Source organism: Bos javanicus, chromosome 5, assembly GCF_032452875.1.
Source record: "Bos javanicus breed banteng chromosome 5, ARS-OSU_banteng_1.0, whole genome shotgun sequence".
NCBI classification, from domain to species: Eukaryota; Metazoa; Chordata; class Mammalia; order Artiodactyla; family Bovidae; genus Bos; species Bos javanicus.
The window spans coordinates 76,371,284-76,394,372 of record NC_083872.1 but is presented as its reverse complement, the minus strand read 5'-3'; the positions used below and the strand labels follow the sequence as shown (position 1 = coordinate 76,394,372).

Below are 23,089 nucleotides of genomic sequence, written 5' to 3'. Positions count from 1 at the left end.
AGGACGCCCTGGGAGGGGGTGGGAGTGGGGCTGGGGGCCTGTGCTGGAGCTTAGAGGGCTGCCCTGAGCCTTCACACTGATCTGTCACCCCCTCTCGGTGCTGCCTTTCAGGAACCAGGTGACAGACGCGCCTCTTCCTTCCTGTCCCCATCTTTCGTGCTCCCCTCTCAGAGTCCCAGTCTCCAGCCTCCTGTGGGAGTCGTCTGAAATTCTGAGCCCCGAGCCCCAGGAGGAAGAGGAAGAGGCAGAGGAAGTCAAGCCCCGAGAACCTGGGCATCTTCCTGGCAGGAAAGGAACACCTCGGGGAAGCAGGCTGTGGGGCCTGCAGCCCCCCTGGCCTTGGTCTGGCTCTGGTGCCCGGCGACTGTGGGTAGCACCCCAGAAGGCCCCCTGACAGTTGGCACTGGCCGTGCCCACCTCACCTGGGGCCCCCGAGCTGGGGGTCCCCCAAAAGATGGTGGCAGCCCCAGGGAGGACTGTGCTGCTGGCCCCAACCTCTGGCCACTAGGCCCCCCGGCGCCCCGGCCCCCCACCCTGAGACAGGCCTGAGAGGGGGCCGTGGCCGGAGCCATGCTGCGCCTGGGGCTGTGCGCGGCCGCGCTGCTGTGTGTGTGCCGGCCGGGAACCGTGCGCGCGGACTGCTGGCTCATCGAGGGCGACAAGGGGTACGTGTGGCTGGCCATCTGCAGCCAGAACCAGCCGCCCTACGAGACCATCCCACAGCACATCAACAGCACTGTGCATGACCTGCGGCTCAACGAGAACAAACTCAAGGCCGTGCTCTACTCCTCGCTTAACCGCTTCGGGAACCTCACCGACCTCAACCTCACCAAGAACGAGATCTCCTACATCGAGGACGGCGCATTCCTGGGCCAGTCGAGCCTGCAGGTGCTGCAGCTGGGCTACAACAAGCTCAGCAACCTGACCGAGGGCATGCTGCGGGGCATGGGCCGCCTGCAGTTCCTCTTCGTGCAGCACAACCTCATCGAGGTGGTGACGCCCGCCGCCTTCTCCGAGTGCCCGAGCCTCATCAGCATTGACCTGTCCTCCAACCGCCTCAGCCGTCTCGACGGCGCCACCTTCGCCAGCCTGGCCAGCCTCATGGTGTGCGAGCTGGCCGGCAACCCCTTCAACTGCGAGTGCGACCTCTTCGGCTTCCTGACCTGGCTCGTGGTCTTCAACAATGTAACCAAGAACTATGACCGCCTGCAGTGCGAGTCGCCACGTGAGTTCGCTGGCTACCCGCTGCTGGTGCCCCGGCCCTACCACAGCCTCAACGCCATCACCGTGCTCCAGGCCAAGTGCCGAAATGGCTCGCTGCCCGCCCGGCCTGCAAGCCACCCCACGCCCTACTCCACCGACACCCAGAGGGAGCCTGACGAGAACTCAGGCTTCAGCCCCGACGAGATCCTGTCAGTGGAGCCGCCAGCCTCGTCTACCACGGACGCGTCAGCGGGGCCGGCCATCAAGCTGCACCAGGTCACCTTCACCTCGGCCACCCTGGTGGTCATCATCCCGCACCCGTACAGCAAGATGTACGTGCTGGTCCAGTACAACAACAGCTACTTCTCCGACGTCATGACCCTCAAGAACAAGAAGGAGATCGTGACGCTGGACAAGCTGCGGGCGCACACCGAGTACACCTTCTGCGTGACCTCACTGCGAAACAGCCGCCGCTTCAATCACACCTGCCTGACCTTCACCACCAGGGACCCAGTGCCCGGCGACCTGGCACCCAGCACCTCCACCACCACCCACTACATCATGACCATCCTGGGCTGTCTCTTCGGCATGGTCATCGTGCTGGGAGCCGTCTACTACTGCCTGCGCAAGCGACGCATGCAGGAGGAGAAGCAGAAGTCGGTCAAGGTCAAGAAAACCATCCTGGAGATGCGCTATGGGGCGGATGTGGACGCCGGCTCCGTTGTCCACGCCACCCAGAAGCTGGGCGAGCCCCCTGTGCTGCCCGTGTCCCGAATGTCTTCCATCCCCTCCATGATCGGGGAGAAGCTGCCCACCACCTCCAAGGGGCTGGAGGCTGGGTTGGACACGCCAAAGGTGGCCACCAAGGGCAACTATATCGAGGTACGCACGGGCACGGGCAGCGAGGGCCTGGCGCGGCCAGAGGATGACCTCCCTGAGCTGGAGAACGGCCAGGGCTCGGCTGCTGAGATCTCCACCATCGCCAAGGAGGTGGACAAGGTCAACCAGATTATTAACAATTGCATCGATGCCCTCAAGCTGGACTCGGCCTCTTTCCTGGGGAGTGGCAGTGGTGGCGGGGACCCTGAGATGGCCTTCGAGTGCCAGTCCCTCCCTGCGGCCTCCACCACCTCCTCCACCGCCACCCCTGTTCCTGGCGTGCTGGAGCGGCCCAGCTTCCTCTCTCCCCCCTATAAGGAGGGCTCTCATCACCCGCTGCAGCGCCAGCTGAGCGCCGATGCCGCCGTGGCTCGTAAGACCTGCAGCGTCTCCTCCAGCGGCTCCATCAAGAGCGCCAAGGTCTTCAGCCTGGATGTGCCGGATCATCCGGCCACTCCGGGGCTGGCCAAGGGCGACTCCAAGTACATCGAGAAGGGCAGCCCCCTCAACAGCCCGCTGGACCGGCTCCCATTGGTGCCGGCCAGCAGCAGCGGGAGTAGCGGTGGTGGTGGCGGCGCCGTCCACCACCTGGAGGTGAAGCCCGCCTACCACTGCAGCGAGCACCGGCACAGCTTCCCGGCCCTGTACTACGAGGAGGGCACCGACAGCCTGAGCCAGCGCGTGTCCTTCCTCAAGCCGCTGACCCGCACCAAGCGGGACTCCACCTACTCGCAGCTCTCCCCCAGACACTACTACTCAGGTTACTCCTCCAGCCCTGAGTACTCCTCCGAGAGCACGCACAAGATCTGGGAACGCTTCCGGCCCTACAAGAAGCACCACCGGGAGGAGGTGTACATGGCCGCCGGCCACGCCCTGCGCAAGAAGGTCCAGTTCGCCAAGGACGAGGACCTGCATGACATCCTCGATTACTGGAAGGGGGTCTCGGCCCAGCAGAAGCTGTGACCCTCTCCCCACCCCCGACCCTGGTGAGGTTGGAGGGGGAGGGCCAGGGGCACGCGGGGAAGGGCCGGGGCGGCCGGGCGGGGCGCGCTGGGGGCCGAGGAGTGGACGCACACGCACACCCGCACGCACGCACCCACGCACACACGTGACCACCACCTGACTGTGAACAACCACCACCCGACAATAACGGACAGGAAAACAAAGACATGTTCTCCTTAAAGTTTACACACTGATACCGAAACCAGTCGTCTTTACTGTGCTGCCCAGGGACTCTGCTGGGGTGTGCGGGCTCGGTTGGGGGCGGAGGGGAGGGGGGAGGGGCAGACGAGGAAGCCAGAGGAGGGTGTGGGGTCTGGGGCTCTGGGACTAGGGACAGGTTTTGGGGTAAAGGAGCCTGGGGTGGAGATGGACCCAAGCTCCCCTGGGGCAGGGAGTGGGTCCCCCAAATGGGGGACAGGTTACTGGGAGACTTAGTAGCATATGGACATTGGGCATCGTTTTCTCCCTTTATGGATGGGGAGACCGAGGCCCAGAGGAAGGGCGTCACGTGGCAGGTGAGAGGCAGTCTCCCAGTTTCCCAGCCCAGTGTTGTCCCCCACTCCCCCAGTGGCTCTTCTGGGGCCCTCACCCTCTGTCCATTCGCTACCTGTTCCAGAGCTGTGGTCTCCTGGAGCTGAGGGTCAGGCAGGTGCTTTTCCTTTCTAGAAAGGCTCATGGCCACGCCCCCAGAGTATGGAACTCCTCATGGGCGGCTGTGGGGGGGTCTCTGCCCACTGATGCCAGCACCCAGGAGAAGTGGGAGGTCCTGGTCGTAGGGGAGGTGCAGGCATGGGACGGTCCACCAGCCCCCTTCAAGTGTCTTCCAAGTAGCCTGGGAGCTGTCGACGGGGTCTGAGGAGAGCGGCTGGGCCAGCGGCCTCCGCATCTCAGGTGCAGGCCTCTACACCCCGGCCCCCAGCCTCTCTGGGCCTCCAAGACCCCTACTCATCCCAGAAGGGCAGGGGTGAACTGTGATACCTGAGAGCAGCCGGGGGGGTGGAGTCCACTGGGGGCCTTCCTGACTCTGCCCCTACGTCCTGGCGTCCCACCTGCCAGACCCCTGCTGTGGGCTCTCCAGGCAGCATCTCAGCCTGCCCAGAGGAAGGAGGGCCTTCTGGGGTTTTTTCACTCACACCCTCTTGGCTACCTATCCCCACCTTACCCACTGGTCTGAGAGGCCCCCATGTTTTCATGGAAATGGCCGCTCCTCCCATGCTGACACCCACCCAACATCGAACAAAGCACAAATGGTGAGCACCCCCCCACACCCCTACTGGGAAGGAGCAGGCTGGGTTCCTGGGGCCCCTCCCCCTCCCTGGCCTGCCTCTGTCACCATGGCAACCCAGAGCCTGGCAGTTGGGACCGTTTGGGCTTCTGGGGGTTCTCTCTCAGTCAGTGTGGGTGGCAGAGGGCGGTGAGGGAAGGCAGGGCCAGATGGGGTGGCTGCCTTTCTCAAGAGCTGGGGGCTTCCTGGGGTCAGCTCTAAGGGACGGATCTGGGTCCTGAGACTGTCTTGGAGACTGTCTTGAACACTGACAGGGTGCTGAGGGGTGGGAGTCAGCGCCCCTGCACCTGTGGAAGGGAGGTTGGCCAGTGGGGAGTGAGATGACTCTAGCTTTGCCCACCTGCCCATGTGCCCCTTGGCGCCCCACCCACCTCAGGAGTGGAAGGAGCCCACTGGGCTCTCCTCACACTCCTGGTTGTGGCCTGTCACTCAGTTGGGTTCTTGAGTTTTGGGGGTGTGACTGTGGGGTGAGGGTGGATGCTGGATGGGACCTATACTGTGGAGGGGATTCTGACCAGGAAAGCTAGTGCCATTCCCTGGGTGGTAGGCTCCAGCGACCTTCCTGGGGGAGGACAGTGGAGGGGAAAGGGGCCTTAGGGCTCAACTGAGCCCCACTTGGGGGACAGACCAAGCCTGGGGCTCACTTTTGGGGTGACATTTGCAAAGAAAGGACTGTTCTCCTGGGGAAGTGGAGGGGAGAGGGCCAGCATGGACATGCAGAGCAGACCTCTCCCAACTCCCCAAAACCTGCCCCCAACCTCTCCTCACACTGGATTGATGAAACAGAAAAGCAAGCAGAGAAGCCAGTGATGTGAGAAAGCAGATTCCCTGTTATATTTGCATGACGATTTTACTGTATTTTTCTGAGCAAACATCTGTCGTGTATGTGCCAGTTTGTCCAGACTCCCTGGCCCTCCCTCCCTCCCCGCCGCGCTCCCATTCCCACATTCCCTCTGTTGTGATCTGACAAGCAGCTCTTGAAACCCAGGGAGGGGCCCGCTGTGCAAAAGACCCAAAACAGGTGCCACCAAAAACACCCACCACCCTCCGACCCACCTCCTGTTTTTCTGGACATCAGGGCCAGCCCACAAGTGCCGCCTCCCCTCCTCCCATCAGCCTCTTCCTGGCCAGGGAAGGGCAGCCCCAGGGAAGGGCACCTGGGGGGACTGCTCCTCTGTCCCACTTGCTCCCATTTTGCAGATGAAGAAGTGGGAGCTCCCCAAAAGGAAGGGGTCTGGTGATTTGCCTGCCGGGAGAGTCAGTCACATTGCTGAGTACAGGAGGCCGAGCTTGGGGTGGCTCTACAAGGGGGGAGCTTGAGGCCCTGAGGGAAGAACCCATAGGGGGAGCCCCTCCCTTGAGGTTGGCCTAGGGACAGCACTGCCCATGGGGAGGAATCCTGCAGCAGGAGCCAGAGCTCCCCTCAATTCCCCTTCATTCTTGGCTGAAGATGACCTATAAAAACCTCAGATAGGCTTACTTTGGGGGGCTTCAGAGGATAGGTCCCCATCTTAACCGCAAGGGTCTTCCACTCCAGGAGCTGAACCCACATTCACAGCCCAGGGCATACAGGTCTATGAAGCAGAATAAGATGACCTCCTGGGTGCCCAGGCCAGGCCAAAGCTCTGGGGAGTGGGGCACACACTGTTGCTCACCCCAGAGGCTTTCCTGCATCTATGTCCTGTGTCCTGTTCAGGACAAAATATTCACAAAAGACTGGTGAACATTTATGTCCAGGAATCTGGCTGGCCGGGGTCCTGTGTTTGTAATGGTGATGAGCACGGTGGACCCCGGTGCCATGGCCTGGGCAGGCCAGGAGGGCATGAAACCAAGAGAGAAGGGAAGGGGGTGGGGGTCTCCTGGGGAGGAAGGGGACAGGGGGGCCTAGTGGAGTGGGGTTGCTGCACCCTGGACCTTCTGGAGGCTGGCTGGCCTCTTTGAATAAACCTTCACAGGAGCTTCCTTCCTTGGCACCTGTTCCCGGGAAGGGACACCCATGGTCTCCTGGAGAATGCAGTAGGGACCGTGACCCTTCTGTTGGAGCTAATGGCCTTCCAGAAGTGAAAAGTCGGGGTCTGGCAGGAAGAAAGCTTAGTCTGGGGTGGCCACCTCCTCGGGGGTCCCAGGCTTGTCTCCTCTCCATAGGAGGGGCCTGTGTTGGCCCCCCAGAGGCTCCTCACCCCTGACCCCTCCTAGGGGACAGAGCAGGAGGACGGTGGTGGCCTGTGTCCAGGCTGGGAAGGGACTGTCTGCGGCGGGGGTGGGGGCGGGGGGTGGGGGTTGGAGTAGAAAGACCCACCTGGGGAGAGGAGGTCTGCAGAATCCCAGAGAGGCAGGGAGAAGAGTCTGAGCCTGGTCGAAGGGCTCTGAGGTTCCTAGCGAGGAGTCGCCCACCTGCACCCCTCCTGTCCTGGACATGTTAACAGATGGGGAAGCAGAAGCACAGGGAGGGGGAAGGAAAGAAATCTTCAAGGGTCTCAAAACATACTAAGGCCAGGAAAGGGGCCAGACATGGGGGACAAGAGTGACAGGTCCCGGCTTATAAGGGGCTTACATGCAGTGAAGGGACAGCCACAAAATGCACAGAGAAGCAAAAATCGGGAGAATAGAGTGGGGAGGGGCCAGGGGAACCCTCAGGGCAGGGGAGCCAAGCTCTGAACGACAGAGCCAGAGGACTAGCCCGCTAGCCAGGGGAGGATGACATGGGAGGGGGGAGAAGTAAGGTTGTTAGGAGGGGCTGGACTCCCCCACGTACCTCCTCCGGTGACCTCCACTACTCTGGCCCTTCCCTGCAAAGACCCCAGGGTTCAGCAGCATCCCACCACATTCCTGAGGAGGGAGTTGGGGCCTTCTTTCTGAGGTGTTGGGATGGGTGGTCAGGCATGAGGAAGCCTGGGGGTGTGAGAGCCCCACAGGGCTTAAGGGGCTCCCCGAAGCTTGCCCGCCAGGCCAGAGTGAAGGTTGGGGCTTACCTGAGGGCAGTGCTGGTCTCCTCTCTGCTGAGACCGCTGCTTCACAGCCACCTCGGTCCTAGGAGCTGCCGTGCTCCTCGTCTGTCCTCCCACCCTTAGGACAGAACTGGTGTTAGACTCCTTGTTCTCATGCCTGCCACCGAGTCCCCCATTAAGATCCATCACTGCTGCTGAGAAGTAGGGAGAGAAAGGGGGTGGAATGGGGTGGTCTTGAGAGGGTCTGGTCAGCCTCTCCTTCCTTTACCTGCCCCTTGCCAAACAAGCACAGGGCTGGGCAGGGCCGAGGGGGGTCCACTCTTGTCCCCTGGCTTCCTCCACCCCCACCCCTCAACCCTGGCCCTGGAGCCACCAGCCCATCCATCCTGTCCCACGGCTTGGCACCTGGTTTGGGTCGTGCAGAGCTGGGCTCCTGGCCCCGGGCTACGAACCTGTGAACCCCAGCTGTGTGTGGACCTTTCTTCCCGTGGCGGGGCCTGAACTCTCCTTTTCTTCTTTTTGGGGTGGGGGGAGGGGTAACTTCATTTATTTTCTCTTCCCTATATCTGCCTCTCCCTCTTCCCTATTTCCTGTTTTAAACTGAATGGCACGAAATTGTTTTCCTCAACTCGGAGATTCCTGTATGGAGAGAATCAATTTCTATATTTGCAATAAATTTCTTATTTAAAACAACAGGACCAAGGTCTTTGTTGAATGTCGACCCCTCCCTCTGCAAGTTGGGATCCCAGCGCCTCCAGTTTCTGGTAGCCAGTTCCCATCTCCCTTTCTCACCAGAGCCTCACACGCAGGGTTAAGGAAGGGGGCCTATCAAATGGGCAAGTCTTCGCCCATGGTCAAGGGAAAAAGAAGTGTGTCCCCCAGACAGCACATGGGCCAGCTGGGAACTAAGGGTCACTTTCCCTGCCCCAATCCTAGCCAGCTGGGGGCCGCATGGTGTCATCCCGCTAGAAACGTGGGAGCCCACTGCCATGTGCCCCCACTCCCCTGCCTGGTGTCCTGGCCTCCGTTATCACTGGATCTAGACTGCAGAGGTGGAGGAGCATTGGGCATCACTTCAGTCTCAGCTGATTGCCAGGGGTTACGCACTGTAGTGAGTGGCCAAGGACCCCACTTTCTCATAGGCCTGCCTCTAATAGCTCTCTGTCCTTAGAGGGTTGGGATGGTGGGAGTACCCTTTCTCCTGGCCAAGGTTGCCGAGGTCAACTTCCAGGCTGCCTGCCTCTTCCAGCCATCTGCTACCCTTTTCTCCACAGCTCTGAACCACCCCTGCTCCTTCTCAGGAATCAAGAGATACACCTTGTCTCTCTGGACAGGCATGGAGCTCAGGATTCATCCAGTGACGTCAGGCTGAGCTGCCAAAGCTTGGATTGGGAAGGGCGAGTTGGGGAGCCTGGACCCCAGCTCCAAGCCCCAGCCTCCCTGTCTCCCCAGTAGACAGAGCCCCTCCACCTCTCTTCCCAGACCTCTGCTCTCCAACTGCTGCTACGCCCTGCCTCTGGGCAGCCCCTGGATTCAGCCTGGATTGCTGTAAGGGAGTTTGGTCTCCCTGACTGAGCTCTTCCCCATGAGTGAGGCCACACTCAGACATTCGGCAGCCCCACCTGGGGTCCGTGTTCTCTGTGGCCCCCCTGGCTCCTGGCCCATGGGCCTTTCCTGAAGCCTTTTGCCTCCCTGGGAGTTGGTATGGATTGGGGGGAGGGGCTCCCCGGAAAGACCCAGGCTGGAGTCCCAGCTTGTATCCTGTCCCCTCCAAGCTGCCCTCAAGCACCCTCTGTGCTGCTGTCCCAAGGTGGTCACAGCCCAGGCCGTGGTCTCCCTCTGCTCGTCAGCTCTTCTCAAGCAGCTGTGTCCTGCTTCCCTGGTAACTTGCCCCCTGGGTGGAGGGGGAGGGAGACAGGTATGTGGGGAAGGGTTCAGAAGAGCAGGTGCTGGAATCTCACAGGCTCTGTCATTTCAGGCCTGCAGGTGGGACTGGCCTAGGGTCCCCCAGCCCAGCCCAGCTACCTTCTTTTGACACTCTGTCTTGGTTTCTCTTCATCAGCATGGGCCTTTTCTCTTGGAAAATTCTTATTATTCCTGAAAAAACAAAGATGTGACTAAGTGTGGACATGTGTGTAGGGGGAGCAGGGTCCAGGTCAGGTCAGATCCTCCCCCTTGTGGCTGCCCCAGCTCCCCCACCCCCCTGAGTGCTACCACACCATGAGGGTTAGGGAGTTTACAGTTAGTGGGCGTTTGGAACGTGTCCTCAAAGAGTTTTGCCTTTGGGTACAGAAAGGCTCGCTCCTTTGTTACTTGGATTCCAAAATGAACTATTTACAAAGTTAGATTCAAAGACTCATGGTCTTTCATTTCAATGCAAAAGTTACTCTATGAATAAATCTAGTCAATTTGAACATTCATTTTTAAGGGGACTTTGGGTTAATTTAGGTCCTGCGTACACATGTAATTAAGTAAATGTCCTTAACTCTCCCAAAACTATATCAGGAAATTTAATATATCTGATTTCCTTTTTCAATACTTCATTTATGTGAAGAATCTTGTATCCTGCTAAGTTTCCGCTTACTCCTAGCTTGACTCTGGGTTCTTGTCATGTCCCAAGCTTCTTATCACACTAGTGGTATTTCCAGGAAAATCACAATTCTGAACTAATTCCTTATTTTCAAATCATTGATTTGAATGTCAAGGACACTGGTGCTTTAACATTTAACAGAGCAGACAAACATCAAAAATACCCGGAACACTAAATATCCTAGATCACTCAACACAAATGTTTATTAATTAGGCAAATGTGACATGTTTATTTAGTACCTACTTCTAATTCCTTCTGGGGTGAGGCGGTATTCATCCAGTAAGGAAATAAATGCCTTGTGGGCAATTTTGGGTAAAACCTTGCTGGCTGGGGCTCCCGAGGACTTGAGGCTTCGGGTGGGGTTGGGGTGCTATAGAAAGAGCCCAAGGCCAGGAGGCACCCCACTTTTACACTTTCTGTGTCATTCCCTCCAAATTGGGGTTCTTCCAAACCAGTGCCCGTGGGCCTAGCTGCAGGTGACATGGCTCTTCTGTCTTCTCCAGAAAGTCTGTCAACCCCCCCATGTCCTCTCAACCTTGACCCTGTCTAGCTCAGGACCGCTTCCTCCTTCTCCACATTCACAAACACACCCCCTATATACAAGAGCCCCCACTACCCGAGCTCTGCCGGGGCTTGGTTTGAAGGTGTTCACAGTTCCAAGTTTATTCTGTGACCCCTCACAGCTGCCAGCCAGGGAACTTCTGTTTAGTCACTTAGTTCAATTCCCCTCCCCCGGGCTCCCACTTTGCCTTCACAATAACAAAAAGCTCTTTCTCCCGAAATACCCTCAAATTGAGCCCTATGGGGCTTCCCTGGTTCTCAGAGGCAGCCCCAGGTTTGTGACTCCCAGACCCCTGCTTCTCCCAGGTTGCTGCCTCCTGCCTCTGCCTTGGGGGGTTGAGGTTTCTGTAGGACCCAAGGGCCACCTCCTTTAGGCCTGGCAGGACCCCTGACCTAGGCGCCCTAGCTTACCTTGTCTCCCTACTCGCTGCCAATGGTCTGCGGCCCCTTTTCTCCACAGCTCTGAACCAACTCTGCTCCTTCTCAGGGGTCAAGAGATGCACCTTGTCTCTCTGGACAGGCACAGAACTTGGGCTTCATCCAGTGACCTCAGGCTCAGCTGCCAAAGCTTGGATTGGGAAGGGTTAGTCGGGGAGCCTGAAGCCCAGCTCCAAGCCCCAGCCTCCCTGTCTCCCCAGTAGACAGAGCCGCTCCCCCTCTCTTCCCAGACCTCTGCTCTCCAACTGCTGCAACCCCCTGCCTCTGGGCAGCCCCTGGATTCAGCCTGGGTGGCTATAAGGGAACTTGGCCTCGCTGACTCTGAGCTCTTGCTCAGGAGTGAGGCCACGCACAGGTATATTCAGTAGCCCCACCGAGGTCAGTGTTTCCTGTGGCCCTCCTGGCTCCTGGCCCGTGGACCTTTCCTGTGGACTTTTGCCTCCCTGGGAGTTGGTGTGGATTGGGGAGGCGAGGTTAGGAAGGACTCCCCAGAAAGACCCAGGCTGGAGTCCCAGCTTGTATCCTGTCTCCTCCAAGCTGCCCTCAAGCACCCTCTGTGCTGCTGTCCCAAGGTGGCCACAGCCTGGTCCCAGTCACCCTGTTTACTGACTTCCCAAGCAGCTGTGAAAAGTGATAAAGGGAAACCTCACTAAAATGGACATGGGAGACCAGAAGGGAGAATGCTCAGGCATGTACCATTAGCTATCAATACTGATCCCAACAGAAAGAGATAGACCCTGCTTTTCCGGCAGGAGGTGACACTACCTTAGCACTGCCAGCAGGAGGAAGATTTTCTGCTGGCTTGAAAGTGAAAGTGAAAGTGAAGTCGCTTAGTCGTGCCTGACTCTTTGCGACCCCATGGACAGTAGCCTGTACCAAGCTCCTCTGTCCATGGGATTTTCCAGGCAAGAGTACTGGAGTGGATTGCCGTTTCCTTCTCCAGGGAATCTTCTTAACCCAGGTATTGAAGCCAGATCTTCTTCATCATAGACAGACGCTTTGCCATCTGAGCCACCAAGGAAGTCCCTGGCTTGGCAACAGCTAAGTGTCACATCTCAGCCAGAGTAAAGCAGTTTTCCTCCAGTGGACTTTTTGTTTATAACCGCCCCTCCTAGGTCCCCTTCTCTATAAGAGTTTCCTCTCCTTCACTTTCTTGGGATTTACAAGTATTTCACCAGAGTCCCCAAGTTGCAATTCTTGGCTGCTCCCACATAAATCCATTTTGCTGGTAGAATAACTGGCTGTTTTATTATTTTAGGTTAATATAGCCCATGTCTTGTTTCCTAAGGGAAGGTTCGCTATGAACTTGCACCATGGGAGGAGGAGGAGAAGGAGCAGGCTTGTGGGGCTGGGGGTGGTCTGAGGAGCAGGTGTTAGAATCTCACAAGCTCTATCTGCTCAGGCCTGCAGCTGGGGTTGCTCAGAGGTCCCCAAGCCTGGGTCAGTTTCAGGGTGCCCTGCCCAGCTGCCTTCCCCCTTGCCCTCCCCTGCTATCATTGTGAGGATGGGGGAGGGGGTGTGTGTGTCTACAAACCTATCCTCCAGGAAGGACTTGGAATAAAGTCCTCAGGAAAAGAGGCTCTTAGAAGGATCATGTACACATGGTAAGGCCAGCAGCTAGGACCTGGATCTGTGCTTCTCTTAGGCCCCAACACTTCCAGGACTTTCTTTCAACCTGAGAATTACCTTTCCACGTCACATGAAGTCTTCCTTTTGAGGGAAGGTAGAGGGGGTGGGACATGGGAGGTGGGCTGCCTTCCAGGCCTAAACTGCAGCCCATGCTTATGCCTTGCTGGTCTCTTTGGGCCTGCACCCCCCCAACTGGTCCCTCTACTCCTCACAGCCTCTTCCTCCCAACTGGGTGCCTCAGGGAGCTGCAGGGACCCACACACTCTACTCCTAGGTGAGTTGAGCCAAGTGCATGTCCCAAAGCCAGATCTCCCCAAACTGCAGTAAGGAGGGCCTGGCAGTGGACCCAAGGCACCCACTGTTGAGGAAGGAGAAGGGACTGCATAGAAAATATCCTTCTCATCCTGGGGGACCCCAAAGGTCCTCATCCAGGGACCTCAGGCTCCTTTGCACTACTGTTTGCTGCTGGGCCACCAGCCCTTCTTCCAGACCCTTGCCATCCTGTTGGGACTAGAAATGCCTTCTTTCAGGAAGGTGTCTAGATTTTGCCCATCAGCAGTAATAGTGACAATTGGAGGGTATAGCCAGCTTTCAGCTTATTCCCAGGAGCGAGGCACCAGTGTCCTGTGACAGGTTCCAGGCATCTCCTTCTATCTCTGCCTTGAGTGCTTGGAGTATCTGGGGGACCCATAGGCTTCTTCCTTCAGGCCAAGGCAAGGTCAGCCTCCAGGCTTCACTAGACCTCTGCTTGCACATGACCCCTCTTACTTGCACTGTCTCCTGTTGCCCGACCACAACAGTCTGTGGGCCCTTTCTCCATGGTTCTGAACCACCCCTGCTCATTCTCAGGGATCAAGAGATGGAACTTGTCTCTCTGGACAGGCATGGAGCTCAGGCTTCATCCAGTGACCTCAGGCTAAGTTGCCAAACTTGGATAGGGAAGGGGAAGTGGAGGAGCCTGAAGCCCAGCTCCAAGCCCCAGTCTCTCTGTCTCCCCTGTAGGCAGAGCTGTAACAGGAGGGAAAGGGGCAAGGCACAACTTTTGAAAGAATAACGTAGCCCAAGGACACAACATAAACTGATTAGAATCAAATGGGACCAAGATGGCAGACAAGACTAGACCCTGATCCTGAATCAGCAAGAGAAATGACACACCCAGAGGTGCCATGACAGCTCCAAGGCACTATTAAAAGATCAAGGACTGGGAGGCGGCCCAAATCCAGGAAATCTCTGCCCCTTCCCCAGAATAGTTGGAATAGTCCTCCAACTCATTAGCATATGAAAATACCTAGCCTATAAAAACTAACCATGCCACAGTTCACAGCCGCTGCATTCGCCCTCTGTGATGGCCCACACTCTGTATGTGGAGTGTGCTTCTCTCTGTTTCTGAATAAATCCACTTCTTACCTATCACTTTGTCTCTCACTGAATTCTTTCTGTGATGAGATATCAAGAACCCAAGCTTCATTAGGTCCTCAGGTATTGTGGGTTCTGGCTGGATTTGAGTCCCAGCTACCTGGGCTCAAGTCCCAAGCAGGGTTTTGGCTGGGTTTGAGTCCCAGTCATGTGGTTCAAGTCCCAAGCAGGGTTTTGACTGGGTTCGAGTCTCAATCTGTGGTAAATGGTTTCAGAGCCCCTCCCCCTCTCTTCCCAGACCTCTGCTCTCCAACTGCTGCAACTCCCTGCCTCTGGGCAGCTCCTGGATTCAGCCTGGATTGCTGTAAGGGGATTTGGCCTCCCTGACTCTGAGCTCTTCCCCATGAGTGAGGCCACACTCAGACATTCGGCAGCCCCACCTGGGGTCCGTGTTCTCTGTGGCCCCCCTGGCTCCTGGCCCATGGGCCTTTCCTGAAGCCTTTTGCCTCCCTGGGAGTTGGTATGGATTGGGGGGAGGGGCTCCCCGGAAAGACCCAGGCTGGAGTCCCAGCTTGTATCCTGTCCCCTCCAAGCTGCCCTCAAGCACCCTCTGTGCTGCTGTCCCAAGGTGGTCACAGCCCAGGCCGTGGTCTCCCTCTGCTCGTCAGCTCTTCTCAAGCAGCTGTGTCCTGCTTCCCTGGTAACTTGCCCCCTGGGTGGAGGGGGAGGGAGACAGGTGTGTGGGAGAGGGTTCAGAAGAACAGGTGGAATCTCACAGGCTCTGTCATTTCAGGCCTGCAGGTGGGACTGGCCTAGGGTCCCCCAGCCCGGCTCTGGCTCAGGGCCACCTGTTCCAGTTGCCTTTCCCTTGCCATTCATGAGGTCTCTTTATGCCATAGCTGTGAGGATGGGGGTCTGCTAACCCCTTCTTCCAGGAAAGCCCTCAAATTCTGCTCCCTAACAGTAGGCTATTTAAGATGGTCTCACAGCAGCTGAGGTATTTTCCTCATTATTTTCTAGACTGTGAGGTTGGAGAATCCAGTTCTGGGTCTGGACTCTCTTGGCCCCAACTCATCCCGCTTCCCTGACTCAGTTCAGTTCAGTCACTCAGTCGTGTCTTACTCTTTGCAACCTCATGGACTGCAGCATGCCAGGGTTCCCTGTCCATCACCAACTCCTGGAGCTTGCTCAAACTCATATCCATCGAGTTGGTGATGCCATCCAACCATCTCATCCTCTGACATCCCCTTCTCCTCCCGCCTTCAATCTTTCCCAGCCATCAGAGTCTTTTCCAATGAGTCAAGTCTTTGCATCAGGTAACCAAAGTATTGGTGCTTCAACTTCAGTATCAGTCCTTCCAGTGAATATTCAGGACTCATTTCCTTTAGAATTGACTAGTTTGATCTTGCAAGAGACTGAGCCAGACTTGCCTGTGAGTGTCCAGGAGTCTCCAGTGGAGGTGTGGGTCGACAGTGGCCTGCCACAGGGTCAGGGACACTGACTACAACAGTCCTGGGAGCCCTGGCATGCTGGCATAAATCCTTTTGAAGGAAGTCGCCATTATCACCATTACCCCTATGGGAGGGAACACTACCCCACCCAACAACAGAAAATTGGATTAAAGATTAACTGAGCCCCACCCATCAGAGCAAGACCCAGATACCTGAACAGCCAGTCCCTCCCATCAGGAAGCTTCCACAAGCCTCTTATCCTTATCCTTCAGAGGGCAGACAGAATGAAAACCATAATCACAGAAAACTAGCCAAACTGATCACATGAACCACAGCCTTGTCTGACTCAATGAAACTATGAGCCATGCTGTGCAGGACCACCCAAGACGATTGGGTAATGGTGGAGAGTTCTGACAAAATATGGTCCACTGGAGAAGGGAATGGCAAATCACTTCACCATTCTTGCCTTGAGAACCCCATGAACTGTATGAAAGGCTTGCCTGATTACAAGTCCCAATTTGTCACTTCTCAGCCTCTGCATTTGTAGTCTCGCTCAGGGTGAGGACTCAGCCCCCAGGAGCCACCTTCTCAGGGCTCTTTACCTGCAAGAAAGATACAGGTCAGATGTGACAGTTCTGGGCACACTCATTGTTCGTCCTTCCCCCTCCTATGGGTCACCCACTCTCTGTTCCTAGCCCTGCTCTCATTTTTGCCATCTTGGGAACTCAGCTACTGTCTCCTTCCATGGGTCCTTAGCTCTCAGAGTGTCTTCCCCCTTCACACTTGTCTTTGGCCCCGAGACATCCTGATGTGTGAGCCAAGGTGGCAGGGTCTCTGATGCTGCCACCCTCATCAGCAGTTAACTCAGGGCTTACTCCCTCCCCACTCTCTCACTGGTGCCCGAAGGGGTTTGTGACTGGGTCTCCACTGTCCACCCTCCACATGAGGCCCAAGGCTGCCTCTCTGCCTGGCCTAGGTCCCCATTTTCCTCCCGTAGGCCTGGGTTGCCAGGCCTATCTGTCCTCTCTCCACAATGCCAAGTCTATCACATCCATTCCTGCCCATCTCCCATGGGAATTGGAAGCACCACCCCAAATCTCCTTTCTTGGACTGAAATACCTCCCCCCATGACATCCCTGACAGCCTGTCTTGGGTCGTCATGGTTCTTGCCAAACTAAGCAAGATCACATGTGAGGGAGTCACAGTGACAGAGGTGAAGACCTGGAAGTTGTAGCCTCTGAAAGTCCTTGTCCTCAGTATTCTTGCCTGCCTTTTTCCTGACCTCCTCCTCCAGCAACCACCCCTCCGCATCAGAATCTATAATGGCCCAGGAGGTAAAACCCACTCATCCATTCTTTCTTCTAGTCAATACAAAAACCATTTCTGGTCCCTGTCCGTATTAGCGAGACACAACAGCTATGAATTTGGCCTGGACTCTGTTGAAGACAACAGAATTTTCTATAACCAGTTGAAACGGAGAAGAGTTAATGAGAGGGGGACCAAGAGCTGTAGAGAATTATCGGGCGAGCTGAAGACCCAGACTCGAGCTTGTGCTTTCTGGATTGACTTTGTAAGTAACAGTGCAGACCTGGGTCACCTAGGAGGCAGCTGCCCCTTGGTCCATTAGCAGGATCCAGGCTGCTGGTGCCAGGACAACAGTGGCCCAGTGGATACTGGGCCATGGAAGCTGACGATGGGCTGAAGGTTCCTCTGCTAAGGCAGGGGATGGTCACCGAAGTATACCCTCTGGTTCATTGCCTCCTTCCACATCTCTGCAAAGAGCCCCTGATCTGCAGAACCGAATCTGCCCGACACTCAGCTTCAAGAGCGTCTTACTTGGGCCAGTTTTTAGCTTTCTGGCCTCTATAGTGCCTGGAGGTACGCTGTAGGGCAATGGGCCAATCCCGCCTGTCCACTGTACAAACCAAGTTAAATCGAATTCCCATAGCAACTCTGGGAAGTAGATGCTTTAGCTCCGCTTTACATTTGGGAAATGGAACAGGGTCAGAAATAGAAATTCCCCTGAGCTGGCACGGCTTATCAGGAGCAGCCTGGGAGGGAACCCCACCCCACTTGACTCCTAAGCTTCGCTCGTTCCTTTAGATAGCTTCATCCAGACATTCCCTCAGGACAGCGCTCAAAGGCCCGAGGCCCAGTTAGGACACTGCAGGACATCTCAATCTGTAGGCCAACAGAGAGCAGAGGAAGGCCAGCTTCAGGCCTAGGACCTGTGGCCATCCTGAGCCTCGGACTGAGGTAAGATGTCCTAAGCACTATCAGACCCTGCATTCTGATTCTTTCTATTAGAATTCTGGTTACTTCTAATATATCTATGCAAATTCCTCATTTCAAGATGAGATGAATGAAGTCCAGAAAATAGGGGATGGGGGAGAAAAACTTCCCAGTCATAAGGAGTATGGTATGACCTGGGAGGATGGAGGTCAGGCCTCACACTATTTCAACTAGGCCCCAGACAAGGGAAGGGAAGGAGGCAGATGTGACTAGCATCAATAGGGGACCTGCCTTGGGCCACACACATCAGAGGGCCTGCTTTGACCTGCCTCCAGCACCCTGTTCCTCCCTGCAGGGCAGTGAGTCTACAGGGCCAACATGTGCATGCCCAAGGTCTCCCTATTCTAGATCCTGCTTGAAATAACCTGGGATGCCAGGATCATCTGTCCAGTTGGTCTTAGGCCTGCTTCCACAGTCTATCTGCTCAGGGTGAGCACGTCTCCACGTGGGCACAAGAGATGGCCAAGGGGTAGCTGTGAGTGGGAAGTGTGGACACAGTCTAGATGTATGGGTTGGGGGGTTGCTATTTGCATGCATGTGAGACCCCTTAAGTTGTAAGAAAGCACTGGGAAGAGAAGAGAAGGGGTTGTGGTGGGCCAGAAAATGGGGGCTTGGTTTCCCAGAGCCACCACACTCAAGGCATCCAAGGATTTGAAATTCACATCTTCCTAGGTCATTATGAAGGTATATTTGTCAAAGCAGGAGGATGTGCTAATGATTTCTAAGCTTGATTTATAACTTAAATATTTAGACCTACAGTATTTGAGCTTCCCTTTGTATTCTTGCCCAGGCCTTACTAGCACTTGGAGAGGGGTTCAGCTTGGGGGAGCTTAGGGTGCCCTAAGTGAAGGGTGGGAAGAGGAGCCTACTGTTTGGAAAAAAAGGCTCAATAAATGGTGTTGGACGAGTAAATGGTTTTGCTTTTTTATGTCTGGGCAGGAGCAGGATGGGCTTGGAAGCCAGTCATAGGAGAGGGAGTGACACTGCAAAGGGGAGGAAAGAGGAGTGGATATGGCCTGGCTTGGGCACAAGGGTTAGGAGGCTGGACTCTTGTCTCCTGGAGGAGTGAGAGGATGAAGGAACTGGTTTCTGAGGGAAGAGAGGTGGCATGGATCAGATGAAGTCAGAAAGGCCATTTGCATTTGGGGTGTGTCCTTCCTTTGCCTTGCTGAGTAAATCGCCAATTTCTTCTTCCCTCTTCTGCTGCTCAGCGGAATCCCCAGCCCAGATGGTTTTCCTAGTTTCTTACTCTGAGGGTCAACCCACGAGCCTATGTGCTAGGTGGAGCCCTGGCCCTGGCTGGTGTATGCAGTGGAGAAAGCTCAAGGAGACACGGCCTCTGGTTCCTGGGAGCTGAGAGATGCTGAGGCAGAACAAGGGCCTCCGGGGGTGGGGAATGGGGGCGTGGGGGTGAGAGTGGGGGCAAGGGCCAGGCATGGGAGCTGCCGGATGTTACCACCCCTTAACTACTTGTAAAGTTCTTCAGGTGAGGCATGAATGCTGGGCTGTAACCCTAGTAGACAAGGGGGCCTTGTGTGGCTCAGTCTCTGAAGTGAACACTATTCCAAACAGCCTAGCCTCCCCGTCAAACAACAATAAAAGAGGAATGCTGCTCTTTGCTCTCTTGAAGTACATCTAGATTGCAGTTAGGATTCATGGCAATTCTTCTCAGAAAATCCTTCTTTATTCTGCTCATTTGTCTCCTGCCCAGACTTGTTCCAGCACCCCATCCTTCCACTTCTCTGGTGTTGCTGCTGTCAACTCTGATCCTAGCAACCCCAGGTTTGGGCCATGGGTCCCCCTTGCCCGGCCACTTCTAGCCTAAGGACTGTTCTGGCTTTAGGACCTGAGCATAGAAGCCCCGCTACCAATGCAATCCATTCCTGATAGTCAGTCCCTGAGCTGTCACTGGGCCAGGCCTGCCACGGGCTGCTTTGGGGGGTGGGAAGGAGAGTGGTCCATGGCTCCTGCCCTGGAGGACCTCACTGTGTATTGGCATTGTGCTCAGCTATTTAAACCTCACAGTAGCACCATGAGGTAGGCATTAGGTTGTTAAATCTTTGCAGTATGTCTGTGAGATTAAATGTGTTTCTTATCCCCAGTGTACAGACCAGGGGAGTGAGGCTCAACAGATGTTGATTAACACAGGCAAGGCCAGATTCCCCCAGATCATGTCCCTGCCCCAGACCTGGCTGCCTCTCAATAGCCATCAATAGATGATATGTCCCAGGCCAGTCTAGAGCCAATCGCTGGACTGACTGCCAGGGATGGCTCTGATAAGAGAAGGAGTATGGTGGCTGGATGGCGAACCTTAGAGTGCTTCCCCAACTGCAGAACCTCAGTTTCCACCTCTGTGAAATAAAGCTATAGCTGCATCCACCTCCCAGGCTGTAGGGAGGTGTTGAAGACCTGAGAGCCGAGGAGCAGTGCTACCAGGGCCTGGCCCAGGGAGGCTGCCAAGAATGTTAGCTGAATGGAAGAGGGTGTGACAGAGTGGCCAACACAGCAGCGGAAGCACATGCTTTGTCCAAAAGAAACAGACCCCGGGGCCAGAGGCATGCGGGGGCAGCTGTAAACCAGAAGAGGGAAAGGAAGAGAATCTCAGAGTGGGATGAAAGAAAAGGGGAATGAGCAGGGTGTGGGGAGGCCTCAGTGTGGGCTCTGGGGGAGGCCTGGGCCCTGGCAGGGCAGAGCCTATAGGGTTAATGGTTAATGTTGAACCTTGTACCACCCAGTCCTCTCTGAAGCCCAAACCTGCAAATTACCTCAATTTCTCCCTCTCCTTCCCTACTTGCATTTGCTTAGGTCCAGAGGTCCTACAGATGGTATCTTCAAGGCGTCTGAAGTCCATCCTCTCTAGTACACCTTAATCTTGGCCTGTCTGTCTGTCTGTCTCTTGGATTCCTACAATGGTTAGAGAAAGGTGTGGGCTCACGAAAACATCCCTTCGTTGACTCCCTCCTGAACACACTTTCTGAAGTCCCAAGGCTTCAAATACCATCCATATGTTGATGACTCTCAGCTACATATCCGACCCAGACATCCCCAACAGCCCCCAAAACAATCTGCTTCCTACGTAAATGGCACCACTCAGCTGCTCAAGCCAGCACCATGGGTCCTCTTTACTGAGCTTTCCCCCTCATTCCCCAGGTCTGAGGCTGCAGCACATCCTACTGACCTGATTTTGAAAACCCACCTCGAATCTGACACCATGTATGCATTCTCCCTGTAGTCCAAGCACAGCATCCTTCACCTGGGCACTGCAGCAGCCTCCTAACTGGCCTCCCTGCCTTGGGTGCAGGCCCCAGTCTGTTTCTTTGAAACGGGCACAGGGATCATGATGGGCATGCATCTGGTTGTGCCCCTCATCTGTCTAAATAATCTCATTGCCTCCATCAGCCAGGCTGAGAAGACCCTTCACCCAGTCATGCCTCTGGACCTTTGAACCCACTGTTCTCTCTGCTGGAGATTTCCCCCTGAACCTCCATTTCTTCCCTTTACCTTCCCTAAAAGAATCCTCCTTAGGTTCAGGAGAACTTTCCCCACCTACACTCAGTACTGGACATGGCCCTGCCCCTAGCTCCAGGCAAATGTGGATTGGCCTGGGCAATCATGGTGGCCCTACCACCGCTCCCCCCACTTGCCAGTGATTGGTTTAGGAATGGCCACGTGACCCATTTCCTACCAAGGGAAGGAAACCTACTGGTGGGCTTTGAGAGGGGAAGGATCTTCTGTGTTCTCCTGGATGCCCTTGTTGTATGTAATTGGGATGCAGATACTGGAACCATTTCAGCCTTGTGGCCACGAAGCCCTTCTCTATGAGCACAGTTGACACACCAGGAAGGCCAAATGGAAAGAGAATATTTGAAGAAATGGACCTGAGGACCCTTATTTGAAGAATGGACCTGAGGACTGCATTGGGTCTGTCTGCCTCTGCCTTCTCATGTGAGATGATGTCTCTTTAGCTGGAACTTGACTTGAATAGGGATTTTGTGTCACTTGTAGCCATATGCAGATACACACCATCAACATGTCACTCCTACCTGTGGAGGGCGTGGTAGATTTGGGCTCAGAGTCAATTCACAGAGTGACAGCTGCTTCTAGGGTTGATGCAGCTGTGGGCCACATTAATAGAAACACAGGGTCCAGGCCGAGGGAGGTGAGGGTTCCCTACTCTTCTGTATTGCCCAGACCCCACCTAGAGAAGCTGTGGTCAATTCCAGGAGGGAGGTTGACCCAATGGAGCCCCTCTGAGAACAATACCATTTGGAAGGTTTGGGAATCCTGTCAGACAATGGACATGTAAGAAAATGGGGGTTTTAGCCTGACAAAGGGAAGGCTCTGTGGGTGACCTCATTAATCTCTTCAAGATGAGTGTGGGGGGCGGCTGAATGGAGGAGAGACCAGCCACATTTGCGCTACTACAGACCACCAAGAGGAAGAGAATGACAGCATAAAGAAGTTTGCTAACAATTTAGGGCAAACTCAAACTTGCTGGGCATTGTTCTCACCTCAGGAACTTAGTAAAACCACAGGCCCAGTTCCTGTCTTTCAGTGAGTCCCAGACTGAGTTCTTAGCACTACAGCGGCTTGTGATACACACCAGCACTGGGCAACCCCTGCCTTGGGAAGGAAGTCAACATTTGCAGGGCACCTGAGATGAGTCAGGTGCTGAGCTGGGTCCACCACTGTGTCTTCCATTTGATTGGGACACAAATCCTTAGAGTCAAGCATTGTTGTTACAGTCATGAATTCCCCACAAGAAGCATCATTAAAAATGAGAATAACTAATGCAATAGAAATGGAGACTATGAAAAGATAATTCTGAGGTGAAGAAGTGAAAAGGGGAAGAGCTCTTACACATTCACAGTGAGATACACAAAGACTCACAGTGAGACACACAAAGGTTTCTTTGTGTACTCCTCCAGTGTGGCAGAGATCACAGGCTGTTCTCCAATTTACCTTCCCTTCTTCCATAGGAGCAGAGCCCTTGATTTTTGGCTAGGCACATGGTCATCTAGAATAAAGACATAGTCTCCCATCTAGGTGAGGCCATGTGCCCAAGTTCTGGCCAATGAGAAGTAGCAGATTCCAGGAATCTTCTGAAAAGACAACTGGTAAGTGCTTTTTGTCTTTATCCCTTCTTCCTGTGACTGGAAGACAGGACTTGATGGTTGGAGCACCAGCAGCTATACTGGACTGAGAAGAGATCTTGGGAACAGAGATCATACACAGGGAAGTAATAAGAGAAGGAGCCTGAGTGATTGACACTGTGGAGTAGAGCCACCATGCCAGTTCTCAACTATCAGCCTCAAGATTTTACTTGAGCAACACATTTCTGGCTTAGGTCTCTGTTACTTGTACCCATGCCTAATCCTAACTGATAAAATGACAATAAACTGTTACTTTTCACTTATGATATTGATAAGAATTAAAAGATGATTATATCATTGGA

The 23,089-nt window shown here is 55.2% G+C and overlaps 1 protein-coding gene across 5 annotated transcripts in view; it reads left to right on the top strand.

Moving 5' to 3' along the window:
• The window catches only part of ELFN2 (extracellular leucine rich repeat and fibronectin type III domain containing 2), a 71,847-nt gene extending 48,758 nt beyond the window's left edge, over nucleotides 1-23,089 (top strand). For all 5 annotated transcript variants that reach the window (XM_061417403.1, XM_061417402.1, XM_061417406.1 and 2 more), the window contains one exon: nucleotides 112-23,089. In XM_061417403.1, coding sequence (XP_061273387.1) covers nucleotides 571-3,045 — 2,475 coding nt within the window. In that variant the 5' untranslated portion in view covers nucleotides 112-570 and the 3' untranslated portion in view covers nucleotides 3,046-23,089. The remainder of the gene's footprint in view (nucleotides 1-111) is intronic.